General features: G+C 43.9%; 1 protein-coding gene across 1 annotated transcript in view; it reads right to left on the reverse strand.

Annotated features, from left to right (window-relative positions):
* The window catches only part of PRKCH (protein kinase C eta), a 254,059-nt gene extending 238,445 nt beyond the window's left edge, over nucleotides 1-15,614 (reverse strand). Inside the window, exon 1 of the mRNA XM_012525622.3 lies at nucleotides 14,813-15,614. Coding sequence (XP_012381076.2) covers nucleotides 14,813-15,175 — 363 coding nt within the window. The 5' untranslated portion in view covers nucleotides 15,176-15,614. The remainder of the gene's footprint in view (nucleotides 1-14,812) is intronic.
* Nucleotides 15,615-17,656: the final 2,042 nt, after the last annotated feature.

The following is a 17,656-nucleotide window of genomic DNA, read 5'->3' on the forward strand; positions in this document are numbered from 1 at the left end:
TCAGTTAATGCTGTGAGCTGAAACCTGTAAGTTTGTGTTGGTGTGTTTATGTATGTGCTTAGGTCTATTTGTAGTTACATGGAGAGGGTCATATTTTTTCTATATAACCTCCTTCATCTCTGCTAACTTTTCTAATATTATACAAGTCCTTCTGTACACATTACAGAGAGACACCTGCCCACTCCCCCCCAATATTTACTGAAACCAAAGAATCAGACATGAGCAGAAGTTAAGAAAGCCCTATCTGCTATCTGCTAGCTAGCACTAGATCAAGAATTGGAAGATAAAGAGAGAGAGAAGATAAAAACAGGAGACTTAGGCAAGAGCCAGACTACTGAGAATCTTGCCAACATGGCCAAACTTCAAAGGAGATGGAGAACCTTTATAAGATTTTCAGCAGAAGAGAGGTTAGAGTTGAGTTTTAGATAATTCATCCAGGCAGCTCTGTGGAGGATGTGTTTGAAAGAGTATAACTAGATTCATGGAAGCCATTTCCAAGATTACTACAATGGTCTACATATATGATAAGGGCCTAAACAAGTATGAAGCTGATGGAAAAGTAGTTCATTCAAGAACTATTCAGCAAGCAAATTCAACAGGATTTGGCAATTGACTAAAACAGGGAAAGAGGTCAGAAAAGGCCACAATGATGCCCAGGTGACTGATCATGACATCAGTTCTGACTGGGAAAATGGAGGGAGGAATGGGTTAGGGAGGAAGATGAGGTGTTTAATTGAGGATATGTGGACTGGGAGATGCCTGAAGGACATTCAAACAGGTGTGTCTGGCAGGCATACGAGACAAGGGACCTTAGACCCGTTCTTGGACCTCCGAAGCCAGTTTTCTCAGGTGGGAGATGAAGGTATCATGGTAACTGCTTCTCCCTTGTGAATTGTGGTAAGGATTAAAGGAGATTAAACATAAAACCCTTGCCCTGAGCCTGCCCCAGTCCTACAAGCAGTGGTCAGGTCCAGGGGAAAATGGCAGATGGAGCTTTGGAGGTCCTTGGCATAGGGGCAATCTGGTTAAAACCACAAAAGAACATGGTTTAGAGTGAGGAAGACAACAATATAAGGACAAGACCCTAAGAAACAATACTTAAAGCTGGGGAATGATGAAAGAGATTAAATCATAGATGGTAACAGAGAAACACAGAACAAAGGGTACAAAGAATCTCTAGGAGGTAGCAGCTGACAATAAAAATAAGGCCTGGCATGTTTAGAAGGTCAGTCCTGGGCTTTGTCAGAGCCGTGGTCATGACAAGTCAGACTGCAGTGGGGTAAGAAGGAAAGGGGGAGACATGCGCAAGGAGCACTTTGAAGAGCAACTAAGAAGGGAAGGGGAAACACTGAGCCCTACCTCAAAAGAAAAGCAAGCAAGCAAGGGCTGGGTGGTTTGTTCTGTGGGGGCTGAGAGAGATTTGGGGCATGTTTCTGAGAAGGACAGAAGAAAGGGAGAGGATGAGGGTGGAGAAAAGGGAACGCCTGATTCTGGAAGAATTTACAGAAGACCCAAATTCAGCAGATGGAGGGTTGGACTTGAACAGGAAATGTCCCTCAACCCGAAGAATGAGAGGCATCAGGAAAGCAAGGCTGCAGAGGGGATAAAACCACAGGGAAGTTCATACCAGCTGGCTTCATTTTTCTTTGAAACACTTACACACTTGCCTACAGAGAATAATTTAGGTGTTAGAAAATAAATAGATTCTCCCTGATTATAATTCTAATGCTGGCCTGAGAGGTTCCAAAATAACGGCCCATATAGAAGAAAAGTAAAGAAGTAATGGGTCCTGCTAAGAAAAAGGGTGGGAGGGGGTGGTGGGTACTGGGAGAGAGCCTTAAAAGAGTGGTGAGACTCCATTATTTTCTCTTCCAATTCTCTCAGACAGTTTATTCTTTTTAATGTAAGTAAGCTTCATTAAAGCAGAATTGTCACTATGTAATTTGTCTTCAAAATATGAGTGGAAATATTATCAATGGAAAGACTCATTTAATATCTTGACAGGAACAATTTTTCAGAATCATTTTTCTTGGTTTGACACAAAACTCTACATACACAATCTCAACAGGACCAAATTACAGCAAAAGGCATCGACAATGACCTATCAGAAATTCAGTTCGCAGAGCAAAATGCACCCTGGGGTCCTAATGAGGCAACTTCCAGCATCATTTATTTATTTTGCAGAATAGGATATTTTAGGGGGAAATATGGAAAACAAGTTTAAAGGGCAATTATCACCTCAAGGTCACGGCTGAACCTGGAGGGAGATTATGCCCTACACTGAAAGCCTGTTCTTACCAGGGGCAGGCTGTCATTGATGAACTCCCGACAACTGGAGTGCAGGGAGATGGTTCAAAGTCTCTTAATATTCCCTCTTTTGAAAACCATCTCTTATCACCTAAACAGAAGTAGTCATCTGGGATTTGCTCTTCCTTTCACAGACCTTTTATACTTATTTCAATAATCAAGGGAATAAAAATCACACTGGCATGTGCATTCTCTCTACCCGAGATTGCTCCTAAACACACATACACACACAAATTAATGTCTATATCTGAAATGTGAATTTTAAAGGGAAAACCTTTTAGCAAAGGTAGTATAGATAGTGTTTGAATCCTGATTCAGACTCAAGACAGAGAACAATGAGGAATTTCTTTACTCTACAAACGTTTCCTGAATCCCTACCAAGTGCAGGGCACTTTGCCAGGTGCTGGGATGAGGCTGAGGACCTCTAGAGTTACACAAATAGCAGCGCTAAGATATGCAAGTCAGAAAGCAGAAGTCAGCCGCCCGAAGTGAAGGCAGAAACTCAAGAACACATTCTCATTCACCCCCAGACATCTGCAACAGCAGCGCCCCAGAGAATCAATACAACCACAACCCAGGTACAGAATGTGCATGACAAGAAGGCAAGGAGGCTGGGTGCAAAGACTGGAGAACAACACATTCTCCAAATAGCCAGAGTTAACATAGGCTTCTGAACAGCCCAGACCAAGGCTGTGCTAACTATCAAATGCAAGCAATGTTTTTTTCCTATGGAGCAAATGAAAAGTATGTACAAGTCAAAAAAGCTCTAATTATATCAGCTGTGAAAGATCTAGGGCCCAAAACAAGTGTCCAGTCAACAGCTAGAACTAGAAACCATCACCTTCAAAGTGAGTCGATATAGAAAAATAACTTTCACATTTACTGCAAACCAAAACAAAATTGTCGGCGAGCCCTTGATGTCAAAGTATGCATTTTTTAAATTGCCCCTCTTCTCCTTAAAAACATAACAGAAATATACAACTACAAGGATTAGAACTTAAATCAAGGGAAACATCTTTTACTGCCAATTGAAAAGTATCATTTTCCTTAATTGCATCAATAAGTGTGTTCAACTTCAGCTTTTCAAAGGACTTCTTCAGTCTCACCACCTTGCAACTAAATATTGGAACATTTAATTCTTTCTGGGTTATCCATTCACACACACTCAGAATCCTCTGTCTGTGCAGTACTAAATGAGCAAATCAACAGATTCAATCTCAACATCCTCCACAAAGTAACTTTGGTCAATATTATAGCTATAGTAATTCCATTTCCATCGCCTCATATTCCTGGTAATACCTCTCAGAGTGGACATATGTGCAGAAATTACTTTAAATCCTTACTAAACCATCTTTTCTCCCACCAATAACTAGAAGTCTCCTATTAATTTATATTCCAGAATTTTAAATGAAAAGCAAACACAGCAAGAGGGTCAGATTCAAAAATCACTTCTAACTCTAAGATTCTATCTAAATATCTTACTGTTTTCAAAGTTAATATCAGAAAGGGCTGGGCCCATGATTTCATATTTAAGTGCTGAGGGTAAAGTGGTAGTGGTGAGAGTGATATCGATAATAAATAATATTCATGGAGTGGTATGTGTTGTGCATTGTGCTAGATGGTTTCCATAAATTCTTGCTGTATTCTCACATAACCCTGTGAGATAGGTACTATGCTACAGATGAGAAAACTGAGGCTTACAAGAGTTAAAGGATTTCTTGCTAATAAGAGGCAGAATTAATAGCTGAACCCCAATCTGGCTAATTTCCAACACACAATGACGCACTGATAATTATGTTAGTTGTCCAGTAAATATTCCTCAAAGGTTGTATTTGTGTATTACCCCATAATTGGAGAGTCTACTTGTTGCTTGTTAATTTATGCACAGAGCAAATGAATGTGGAAGAAGGATTAGAAATATTCTGGAGATCAGGGAGATGTTAAAATAGGCATTACCTCAAATTATTCAAAATAGGCAAAATTATCCAGAATTTAATCCACAAAAATGATCAACAACAAAGTAAATGTGCTTTCATTAGTAAGCAAGAATCAACTGTATCTAGTTTTTCATAATGGTTAGGTTCTACTTCCTTTGTGATTATACTGGCACTGTGCCTACTAATTCTCATCCATAAATTTATGGTTTTGTGAAAAAAAAAATCCTTTGAGGCCATATCAGCTATACCACTGCACTATAATTATCCCACCCCCTTAAATTATTGAAACTTTCCATTTATTCTTATGAATGGTAGAAAACAAATATATCCTTCAGAAATCCAAAAATCTGGAAAAAACTTCAGTCTTTGGATCCTTCCCCATATTCTTTCTTTAGAGAATATGATGCTGCTGTGATGTCATTTAAGGGGCACCAGCAAGATCCTATTTCAGAAAAGTTTTCTATCGCCAACCCCATTGTTAAAAAATGCAACCATCTGAGTGTGTTTCCTTGGCCAGTGTAATTATTTTCTGAAGTCCCTTGTCAAACTATTCATTTCCTTAGATGATTAAAAACAACCAAAGCTACCATTTCTTAAGGGCCTATCTTGTGCCAGGCATTTTTTATGTATCATATCTAATAGTCACAACAATCCTATGAGGAAACACTATTTTCCAGAAGAGAAAACTAATACTCAGACATTAAGGGACTTCATCACCATTAAATAGCGAAGCTGATGTCTAACCTACCCTCTTTCCACCACCTTCTAAGCCTGTTCCCACCTTAGAGTCTTTGCCTTCCCTGTACCCTCTGCCTGGAAAGCTCTTTCTCCAGTCTCCACATGGCTAGTGCCTTCTTGTCCCTTAGGTCTCAGCCAAAACGTCACCTTCTCTGTGAGGTCTTCTTTGACCACTCCAGATAAAGCAGCCATCATGTCACTCTATCACATCACCCCCTATTAATATCCACTTAGCTCTGAACCACCACTCGTTATTTTCTTACTCACTGGCTTACCTGATCATGCTGTCTTTCCATGCTAAGGCAGAGATGCTGCTGTGTTCCCTGTCCTATCAGTGAGTGACACCTAGAATGGTCCTGGAACACAGCGGGCATGCACTAAAGGTCTATAAATGACTGGCTGGCTTTCCTGCTGCCACCACCACACACTGAAGTGGAGCCAGGAAAGAATGTTGACCTGTGGTCCAGAGGGCGAGGTTCCAGCTTTACCACTAATGAGCTATGGGCCTGATCTTTGGACAACGTACACTCAGCTCAATTTCCACTATCATCAGGTTGTTCCCCAAGGTATCGGCTAAGTGAGCTGGAACTCAAGAGAAGATGAGAAAATCCTTTGGATGAGAAGGAAAGGCCCAAGATATTGGGGATCAAGGGTCAAAGGGCAAGAGGAGCAGACAAGCATCACTCCCTCTCATCATTTTATCAAATAACACTGTGGTTCACCTAAATGCCCTTGACAGCTCAAAAAGAGGGTAAATGGTCTTTGGGTTGTTTTTTTTTTAATGTACAAAACCAATAACTCCTAACTTTTTTTATAAGGGAAAAGTTTATATTAACAAAAGATACCAAGCTAAGGTCCCTAACTGCCCCAGTTCCTTTTTTCTTTTTCTTTTTTAGACTTTTATCTATTGCAAACCTCAAAGAAACCCCTTCAAAAATAGAGGCTTTTGAAAATACCTAAATAACACAACCAAATAGGTCCTAAAATGGGTCATCATCTAGTATATCTCACCAGGAGTCACAAGTAAGTTAGACTACATTCTTTTAAGCACATCCTTTTCTCTAAAATATAGAGATCCTCGTTTCTATTGATTGACTCTTCCCTAAAATTAAATGAAGTAAAAGTGTCTGCAAATGCAGGGAGAAATATGAGAACCATGCCCTGGGAACATGGAATTAATAAAAGCCTTATTTATGACATCTTTAAATTGTGGATTTTTAACCCTTCAGGGACCACTAATCTGTGACACTGTTCCTATAATACAGTCAATTATGCACATATGGACATTTTTCTAGAAACAAGATGCATAGTTTTCATCATTACTAAGAGGGTACACGGCTCAAAAATGGTTTTTAAAGCCCTGCTTCACGGTCTTGGCCCAATGGATAGGGTGTCCATCTACCACATGGGAGGTCCACGGTTCAAACCCCAGGCATCCTTGACCCACGTGGAGCTGGCCCATGCGCAGTGCTGATGCGCACAAGGAGTGCCATGCCACGCAGGGTGTCCCCCGCATAGGGGAGCCCCACACACAAGGAGCATACCCCATAAGGAGAGCTGTCCAGCATGGAAGAAAGTTCAGCCTGCCCAGGAATGGCACCATACCCACGGAGAGCTGACAGAGCAAGATGATGCAACAAAAGAGACCCAGATTCCCGTTCCACTGACAATAGAAGAGGACAAAGAAGAACACGCAGCAAATGGACACAGAGAACAGACAACTGGGGGGGGGGGAGGGGAGAGAAATAAATAAAATAAATCTTTAAAAAAAAAAAAAGCCCTGCTTCACATGGAATCTGCTATCAACTCTTCTGTACTATAATGAAACAATAATATATAATAAAGCACCAAAGAAGTCCACAGCACCTAAGAAGTCCACGCTAACACATGTATGACTTTTGGTCCATTCTTCCAAAAATAATTTCAGAACCCAGGGCAGATCTGAGAATCAGCAGGACAATCACCAGCAGATGCGCACCATCCAATGGAACCAAACTAAAAGCACACAACTCTGACACCAGAAGGGGCCAAAGAACTCAGGTTGCCCAAATCTCTGACATCAGAGATGAGAAAATTAAAGTCCAGTGTGAGGATGGAGGCCACAGCATTATATTTACGTGCTATGAGAAAGAGACGTAGAGATGTAAAGATGACTTTCATGTGAAAATGCAAACCCCTTGTGTTTGGGGTTTAAGTACCTGGAGACCAGGGGTGAGGTCTGTAATTAGCTATACAGGCAGGACATGCTCTTACTGGCCTTCTGTGACATATTTTACTAATGCAGTTATAAGGGGCTTGTGTTGACAATAATTCTATCCTATGGCAAATTTCTTAATTTTTTTTTAGGAGGTACCAGAAACCAAACCCAGGACTCCCAGGTAGGAAAGCAGGCACTCAACTGCTTGAGCCACATCTGCTTCCCCATTATAATCTTGATAAATATCTTCGAACAGTATCATGATTCTCAACAAAAAATTTTGGTCTCATAAAATTCTTCACCCTAGCACCTAAACTCCATGATAGCCAATACCCTTGGGCTCATTCTTCCATCTAATTAAAATGTCTGTCCTACAAATGATTTATCATCACCCATTGTGGATATTTAGACTGGTGGCTACAAACACTATGGAACTACAAAGCATTAATTACCCTGCTGGAGAGACTGGCTTCTAGCAAAAGCCAACAGTGGAATATTCAGGTAACAGGACTATAACTTACAACCACCCCATAGAACAAGGAGTACAATTAGTGTAAATCAAGAAATACAACCACTTGACAGTTCCGGCTCTGAAGTGAGAATCCAACGTACTTCTTGAAGGTTGAGTCTAAGCCAAGGAAATAACAGCAGCCTCACCATCAATGCTGGACCAGTCACTTAAACATGAGCTACATCTTCTCCAAGCCTGAGCAATTTAGATTTGGATCGATTTAATTCGGAGGAGTTACTAACTTTGAGAAGCTATAACTCGTTTTCACTGCTTAAAACAAAATCAATTACTGCAAAAAGAAAGAAATGAGGTAATTGCCTTATACATGGAAGCAGAGGCTTTAAAGAGGAAAGCATCCTTAGAGATATTCTAGTGCAATACCTCAATATATAAACAAGGGAATTGAGACCCTGATAAGAAGAGGCTTGCCTAAAGCCACAGCTGATAGGTGGCAAATCCACACCTCCATTCCAGCTCTCCTGACTCACAGCACAGCACTCATATATGCTGGAAATTGTATACCGAAATACAGACTTTTTTTTATTGGCTATTTCATGCAATGACTATTTTGTAGTGACAGTTAACCTCCCATATATTTACTAGTAAACCAGCTTTTTCTAAAATTTCAGGACACAAATCTAAATAAATTAATATTCCTAAACCAATATATCTCTATATATGTAAAGTGTGTAAGTGTGTGTGTGTGTGTGTGTGTGTGTGAGAGAGAGAGAGAGAGAGAGAGAGAGAGAGAGAGAGAGAGAGAGAGCTACCACATGAGCCATGGCAACAGTACTGCTTTGGCTGGTTTAAGTAATAGGGAGTGGTGGGGTCTGTAGCAACTAGAGCACCATAGCACTAAATGCCTTCGAGTTCAATGCTAAAAAACATCAATGCCAAATGAATACATATACAGGCTGTCTATGGGTCTAAAACCTATCAGGCTTTTTGTGTTGTTGTTCTGAGCTACATGATCCTCCTGCTTCAGCATCTTACAATTCGCTTGTGATATGTACAAAGCTTAAGGAGTTTGGCAGTTTGAATAGATGTTATTGCTTTCTGCCTTTGGGAGTCAAAAGTTCTTTCAGGTCATCTATTCACAGGCATTGCAACTTAGTTCCCTCCCAACCTTTCTAAGAGGGAAATATTTCTACGGATCAGGAACCTCTACCGTTCAAAAGGACATCTGTAATATTGCTCTGGCAAAAAAACATTTCTCAAGTCAGAAATTCCTTCTCTTCTTTGGAGAAATGACTTTTCATAGTCACTTAACTGAAGCAGACCTCTGGCTACCTACTTCTAGAGCCTTAAAAATTAGCTCTCTGTTCTTCCTCCAGGAAGATGTTCCTGACTTCACCAAGTGCTTCCCGACATCTTAGCACTTAGAACTTCTGTAATGTCCTGGGTTAGGATTGTTTTTTTAATCTATCCCTTGCTTAGAATTACAAGGCCTATGAAGGAACAGGTCATGGCAGTCCTGTCCAATCGACTCTCCCAGGTCAAGCACCATGATTGGTACGTAGTAGGTGCTAAAAGTAGATGAATGCTCACCTAGGGCTTGACATTTCATATAGACATTTTGAATAGTCAGTTAGAAGAGCTACCTACCCCAGGAGCAAAGGGGATGAATCTGAGGGAACCCCCCACACTATCATACCCCAAACTCTCTCTGGCCAATTTCACACACTCCCACGAGGCTCCAATCATTCACACATCCATTCATTCAGGATGGCACAGGGAGGGAGAGTGATGGAGACCTCGGGATACTGAGGGAACTCTGAGGAGGAAGACAAAACCCAGACATGGCACATCGGGAGAAGTTTTCTGGGTAAGTGATGTCTAAACTGAGACCTGCAGCCAGGCAAGAATTGGCAGTGAAGGGTAGCCTTCAAGGAAATGAAAGAAACTCACTGTGACTGGATGACAGTGTGGGTGGCGGAGAGGTGAGAGGGAAGGCTCAAGAGGAGAGCAAGGGCCAGATCACGCATAACACTTTAAACCATTTCAAAGACTTTGGGCTCTATCTTATGAGCAGTGGGAGCCACTGAAGGGTTTTATCTACAAGAATGACACTATCAGCTTGACAATTGTGAAAGATCATTCTGAATACAATAATGATAAGAGTAGAGAAGAGGGGCCAGGGACTGTGATTCCAACTTGGGCCTCATTTTTAACATAATTCTAATGGAATGGAGCAAAGCAGTCTACATAAATGGTACCTGATCTAGTCACCTATTTCAGAAAACAGGAAAAAAGGACTCCACGCAATTCAAGATATCTCTCTTATTTTAAGTGCAACCCACTTCATAAAACTGTTTTTGCATTTTTACCATCACCACTAACGGTCAATCTAAACGCTTGCTGGATACCAAAACTCTTGCTATGAGTTGCATAAGAAAAAATATGATTCACACTCTATCCACCAAACTCATCAGGTCTCCAAGGTTGAAATACAACCATTAAACGTGTATTTCTCGCTGTTTCCCAAAATTTAGCTTGTTGTGCTCACAAATTACTAAAATGTAGTATACATTTTAAAATCATAGTCTTTTGAAATGAAGCAAAAGCAGGGAATTTTCCACCCATAAGGTTTTCAAACCATTACCATATACCATACTCAAAGGGTATATACTTCTGGCGTGATCTTTCAAGAGCATATTAGAAAGTCACTAATTCATTTAAAAGAGGAACACTACAGTTAGGGTCACTGCTCAATGACTTTTATTTACTTATTTTGGAAAAAGGAATAAAATATTTAAGGAAAGATGTTCCCAAAGTACTTACATTTTACTTGCCCCCAAATCACATAAAAAATTTATTCATTTGACAAAGATTTTGTGCTTACTATGTGCCGGTTACTGTTTAAGGTGTTGGGTTCAGAACAGTAAATAGGAGAGAGGGGATCCCTGCTCTTGAGTTGTTTATACTCTCAAGGAGGAACGTTTTATAAATCAATTAAAAAAATGACTCAGAGAGGGATGAGTGCAAGGAAGGAAAACTGGGTGACAAGACAATAATGAGATCAGGAAAATGGTCTCTGCAGGGGAAACATTTGAGACACAACCTGTATAAGAAGCAGACAGCCCGGCTGCAGCAGTTAGCACAATGAAACTGAAGACCCTACATGTCCAATATAACCCTTGTACCCTGGATCCATGAACCTCCCCAAAGATTCTCAAATACGTTCTTCTTCCCTAAACACTGTGGGTTAATCAGTCAGTATTAGACACTCCCTAACCATCTCCTCAGAAAAAAATCAAGTGTGAGAATAATTGCACTACAAAGTACAAAAGATGATAAACCACTAGATTAAGAACCTGGAAGGATTTTGGTGCTAAAAAATTCTCACCTGGATCCAGAAATCAAGAGAAAAGTTGGGAAGTGGACTTGGCCCAGTGGTTAGGGTGCCCATCTACCACATGGGAAGTCCAAGGTTCAAACCCCAGGCCTCCTTGACCCATGTGCAGCTGGCCCATGCGCAGCTCTGATGCACGCAAGGAGTGACCTGCCACGCAGGGGTGTCCTCGCGTAGGGGAGCCCCATGCACAAGAAGTGCGCCCCATAAGGAGAGCCACCCAGCGCGAAAGAACGTCCAGACTGCCCAAGAATGGCGCCGCACACGCGGAGAGCTGACACAGCAAGATGATGCAACAAAGAGAAACACAGATTCTCGGTGCCCCTGATAAGGATAGAAGCGGTCACAGAACACGCAGCAAATGGATACAGAGAGCAGTCAAGTGGGGTGGTAGGGGAGAGAAGTAAATAAAAAATAAATCTTTAAAAAAAAAAAAAAGAGAAAAGTTAAAGTTAATCTACAATTGCCCAGTGGCAAGCCGGCCTTTTCACCTGACAAGACTACAAAGCAGGTACCTTACTGGGAAGCTGAGAAAAAGCAACTCTCCAGTGGTGCAGGGAACAGGACGTCTTCAGGAGGGCTGAACCAGGAAATGAGGCTGGGAATGCGCCAAGCAGGTCCTTCCTTCCTCAGGGGGTGCCAAGGTCTTTCCATGACGCAGGCTCCTCCTGCCTCCCCCCATGTCCCCTCCCTCTGTATTAGGTATTAGATACCAGTCTCCATTTGGAAAGTCAGTGAATCCTTCAGGGACTTTGAGTTTGCTTTGTGGACGGTTTTCAGGTACAATATCAATTACTCTAATAGATAAAGGGCTCCTCAAGTTATTTATTTCTTCTTGAGTAAGTTTTGATAGTTTGTGTCTTTCAAGGAATTAGTTCATCTAAAATGTGGAATTTACTGGAATATTATTCATAATATGTCCTTATTATATCCTTTTAAGGTCTATAGTGTCCACAGTGATGACCTCGCTCACATTCCTATTATTAATAATTTGTGTCTTTTTTTTTTCTGATCATCCTGGCTTGAGGCTTATCAATTTCATTGATTCTTCTCAACCAGCTTTTGGCTTCATTGATTTTTCCTCTTTTTTTTCTCTCTCTCTTTTCTAATTCACAAACTTCTGCTATCTTTACTATTTCCTTCCTTCTGCTTACTTTGGGTTTAATCTGATCTTTTCTAATTCAAGGTGAAACCTTAGTTTGAGATCTTCTTTTCTTATTTAAGCATGTAATTATATGAATTTCCATTTTAAGAACTTCTTTAGCTGTGCCACACAACCTCATTAAGTTTTATGTACATTACATGAGATAATATACTTTCAGTCAGTCAATATACAAATATTTGGGTGTCTACTCCATGTCAGTCTTGGTATTAGGAATATAATGACTAAATTAAATCTAACTCTTCTCTCATCAAGCTTAGCAGGATATATCAACAAAATTAGTACTAAAATCAATGTTAATTATTATCTTCTTGGTACTTAAAAAGTACATTAATTCAGAAAGCATACTATTTTGCTCTGATGAAGGTATCTTCTGTTTTTGTCTTTTATGATCTTGCAAAAATTCAGGCTTTTTTTTAAGGTCAGCAATTTGTAGTTCCAATTGCAATAAATGTTATAGAGTCAATTCAATTACTACAGTTCTAACAATACACATTTCAATTTAATATGCCAAAGACAAATATCTTAGAAGCATTTGTGTAACTCCAAACTTCAAAAACACCTTTAGGTCTATAAAGGACAATTTAAAAAATGAGTATTACATATATTTTCAAAGTCCTCAGATTATTTTCTTAAGAAAAACACAAAGAAAAGAGCCTCACCATTCTACCTACCCTATCCTCACAACTACATGACAAATCATGTGTTTCAAGGTCATTTAAAGGCTGACCCTATCCTACTAAATACTCATGTTTTCTAAAACATCTCCTTCTAGTAAGCGTCTAAGTATAATTACCTCAGGCAATTGTAAATATAATAAATTTATTTTTCTTTGTTCGCCCAGCAAGGCAATAAGCAGCTATGCACATCTCCACGTAGATAACTTGGGTCTTCCCACACTTAGGCTGCTTCTAGTCCTCATCTCTTGGTCTTCATTAGGCTCTAGGTTCTCAACCTCAGCTGCACATTGGGATCACGTGGAGAGCCTAAAGGTAATGCTGCTGTAGTCCCACAGCCAGACAGTCCTACCTACTGTCCTAAAAGTAGAGATTTTTAAAAGCTCCCCAGGTGATTCAAATGTACACACTAGAGGTAAGAACTAGTCTAGGCTCTCTCATGGAAGACACTGGCCAATTTGCACCATCATGCTTCAGAATCCAGTCTTCTAGAGCCTTTTTGAAGCCTACTTCTAATTAGACACTAATTCAGCAATTCCATTGGGATTCCTATACTCACCTCTATTTCATATCCAGTAATTCCCTGGATAAAGATGCAAGTCTCTCACTCTCCAATCCACTTCCAAATTCCACAAAGGTAGGGTGAAGCACAATTAACTTAATATAATTGGATGACTATGGTTAAACAGTCATATTTTTTTTACTTCTATTTAATGAAAAGGCTAGCTCTTCATAAATCACCTGTAATATTAGAGCATATATGATAAACTTCTCCAATTCCCCAAAGCATAACATGAATACCTAAATGAGTCTTCATCATTATTCATCTGATTCCACCACTTAGTATTTTCAAACAGGTTTCCACAGTCCAGATTCAAGTTCAAAAAACTGACTCCCCCCAAAAGTTGAACCATTAAATTCCTCAGTGTCTTCAAACGGCTTACTTCATTTTGCCAAACCAGACACTTCATTATAATTATCATATCATCATATAAAAGTGGGAATGAAAACACCTGCATTACAAAGACAGTATGAGGATTTAGAAGGAAAAGATCTTTGCACTGTGTAGAATGCTCTAGAAATTTTAATTTTTAACAGAAATTTTGCTCATGGAAACATGTGAAAAGGCGAGCCAAGTGACACAGGCAAAGCAGCCAGGGGGGAGAAGGGGGGGTGGGACGAGGGCGCGGGAGGACGGAAGAGAGGCGGGTCTCACAGCCTCTTCTCAGACCTAGTAGCAGAAACACATCCTGCAGGACTCAAGTCGCTCACACTGTGACTGTACCGAAGTACTTGAAGGCACATCTAATGTAAGCCTCATCTCCTTGGAAAATGGCTAAAAAATGCCAACGTGCAGACCCAGGAGCTCCAGTCCCTGCCAGTGCAGCTTAAGTAGCTCTGGGGTGTAATGGAAGTGCATGCCGAAACACGTGTGCACGTCTGCGCGGCTCCAACACGTATCCATAAACATTATGAATAATACTCGCGAGAACGTATGGCTTTCTCCTAAGCAGCGCTTGAAGCACTTTACCTAAATCAAGTCACTTTCATATCATACCTTCCATGCCATCCCTGAGTGTCACCCGCCCGTGCTGAGAGTTAGGGGCTCCTCATCTAAAATACTGGCAGGCGTGGGGGGGGGGGGACATCGATCCCGCCCCGCGTCCGGGCTTCCCGTTAGTCAGAGCGGCCGCCGGGACAGGGACCGTGTCCAGGCCGGCTTCCTCGAGACACACCTGAGCCCGCACACACCCACAGCGACCGCGTCACCAGGCTGCGGCCACCTGAGCGAGGACTAAAGTCTGGAGGGATTTCCCTCCGCCGCGGAGCTCGGGAAGGCGGTGGGAAAGCGGGACCTGGACGAGTTTTCAAGACTCGGGAGAGGAAAGGGGCGCGAATGGGCAGAAAGGGGAGGGGTCACAGCTACTCACCCAGCCCTCGAAGGTGTCCGAAGAGCCGGTCGTGCGCAGCAGCTCCTGGAATTGCAGGGTGCAGTTGGCCACGAAATGGTCGTAGCCCAGAGGCGTCTCGTGGAAGACGGCCAGCTCGAGGTGGCCGCCGTCGGTGACGTTGGCGCAGAACTCCTCATTGTACGTGGGTTTGTTGGTCTTCTGCTTGGTGCTGGTCTGGCCCACGCGCACCTGGTCCACGCTCACCGTCAGGTAGGGGTCCAGCAGCTGGTGGCCCTTCTTGAAGAGTGAGTGTCGCAGGGACCAGCGGGTGGGCTGCAGCCCCACGGCCTCGCCAATGCGGACCCTCAAGTAGCCATTGAACTTCATGGTACCGGACGACATGCCGGCGCCGCTGCCCCGGCCCCCGGGGGGCCGCGCTGGCTCGCGGATGGAAAGCGGGAAGCCCGGGCTCAGGCCAGCCCTCGCGGCAGCCGCTGGAGTGGAGGCAGCTCCGAGGAAAAGTAGCGCCCAAGCCCCCCTCGACCGGCCATCCTGCCGCCTCCGCTGGACCTAACCCTCCCCTCCTTCCCTCCCACCCTCCCTCCCGAGGTGGAAAGGAGGGGAGACCCGGCGCCGAGCCCTTCGCGGGCAGGGAAAGCCCGACCGTCCCTCTCGAGTACGCGGCGCTTTCCGGGGGCCGGCGCGGGACTTGCCCCTTCTCCGGGGACGGGAAGCTCCTCTCTCCGGAGAGCCGGAGCGACCCGTCCGGCTAGCTCCAGCCCCAAGCGTCTCTTGCCCCCGCCTCCTCCTGCTACTCCTGCCCCCGCCTCCGCGGGCTCTCGCTCTCCCCCCCTTGGCGAACTTCAAACCAGGAAGCAGCTGCCGCGGTATCACTGGCTGGAGCCTCGCGCTGCCTGACTACAGGGTCACAGAAACCCAGCGTCTGCTCCCGCGCCTTCCGGACCCCGGGGGCGTGCCGCGCAGCCAGCGGCTGGGCCCCGCGGTCAGTGCCCCCGCGCGCACCTTGTGCGAGACCGGTGCCTGGGCGCCCGTACAGCCCCGCGCGGGCTCCCTGCTGGATCTGCCCGTGCGCTCCCAGCCCAGGTGCAAGCCACAGGGTAGAAGGGCCCGTGGCCCAGCCCGAACAAACTCGGGAGGCAAGGGAGACAGGCCCAGAGCGGACTGGAAGGCGGGGAGGATGCGGAGAAAGAGGAGCAGGGAACCCGCGCGGCGAGGAGTCGCCCGCGCGCTCCCTTCCACCTTCCCCGATGAGTAGGCGATCCTGCGTGGCCATCCGGGAGAGGCCCTGGCACGGCGGGGAGGTTCCTTTTCCTAATCTTTACAGGGATGGCTCATCCTGGGTTCAGCTCGAGCCTATCCTGTTTGTGTGCCTTTCCTGCAGAGGGTAATTATTCGGTGTTTTGTTTTGTTTTGCTTCGTTTTATTTTGTTTTGAGTAGGACTGTAGTGATGATGGAGATCCTGTCTGCCGCCTTCCTCGGAGAGGTGTGTCTTGTTTGACAAAGAGCAGGAAAAGTCGGTTCTAGAGACAGACATGACTGAGAATTAATAAGTCTTCATCTGCGGGGTGGTTCCTGGACCACCCAGTCCCTCATGGCAAGATCAGAGGATGTTCGCACACCTACTATTCCCAACACACATGCCCCGAAGAAGTCGCCTTCTTCTAGGAAGAACGTCCGCTTTTTACTGTTTGCTAGACTTCTGGTCTCTCCCACCTGTGAGACTCCTGCAGTTTTTGTCCCTGGGAGGACCTCTATGCCCTCTCCTCCATGGACCACCACCCTGCCCCTACTATCCTCTGCACCTCAAAGCTTGTTCTCCGAGGGCCAGCTGCAACCGTTTTGTCTCCCATCAAGACCACTATCCTTAAGCTGCTTCATTGCCTTTCCAGGCCCCAGCTCCAGTGCCCTGTTCTGGGCTCTCAAACTGAGCATGTTCTCAGTTAGGTTCCCCAGTAAATGGAGGCTTCATCAGTAATAATTGCTCGCTATTTTATGACAACAGTGGGTCAGTCGGGGGAGGGCCTGTCTTTAAAACACCAAAGCTTCCTTAAAGAACAGGGCAGGGATGCACCACACAACCCTAATGACACCTTAGTTTTGCATAGGGCTTGTAAAGCGTGCTCCCAAACATTCAGAGAGCTCCTGTCTGGCCACAGTGCTCCAAGGGAAGAGATCAAGTTGACCATTTGGGTCAACTCTACCACCCTCCCCTCTAAAAAGTTCCGCTCTAACTTTAAGAACCACTGAAGGAGCTACTGCTATTACGCTTTGGTGCTAAAAGACATTAGTCCCTAAATGGTGGGCAGCCAGATAGCTGCCGAGGTGTTGGGATGTGAAGGATGTCAGGCATTCCTCTGTCAGTCAGTGAGAGGCACCAGTGGGTAATGAGGGCAGAGCACTGAGCAGGATAGCCATGGTGCCTGCCTTCTGGGGCTAACAGTCCCATGGGCAAGAGAAACGATAAGTAGAAAATTACATGTCAGGTACAGAGAAGGAAAAGTCCGTGGTGCTATGGCACAATGTAGCCTGGTGGAAGGGTCCCCTGAAGAAGTAAACAGCAGAAGGATCAGCTCATTCAGAGTTCCTGAGGAAAGATATGGCTTGTCCGGTTTGGGGAACAGATTCTTCTGTGGCTGGAACCGAGAAAGGTGAAGGGAGAATGGCTGAAATGAGAGTGCAAAGGTGGGCCAGGTCCAACACTGACTAGACTGGTAGGCTATGAGAAAGTCTTTGGACATTATCAACAGACAACTGGAAACCTCAGTGAGCTGTTAAACAGAGCCAGGACAGGATGTGATTTGTGTTTTAAAATAGCTTTCTGGTGCATTCTCTGGTGTGGAGAATGGATTGAAAAGAGGAAG

The sequence above is a fragment of the Dasypus novemcinctus genome, chromosome 3 (genome assembly GCF_030445035.2).
Source record: "Dasypus novemcinctus isolate mDasNov1 chromosome 3, mDasNov1.1.hap2, whole genome shotgun sequence".
Classification (NCBI taxonomy): domain Eukaryota; kingdom Metazoa; phylum Chordata; class Mammalia; order Cingulata; family Dasypodidae; genus Dasypus; species Dasypus novemcinctus.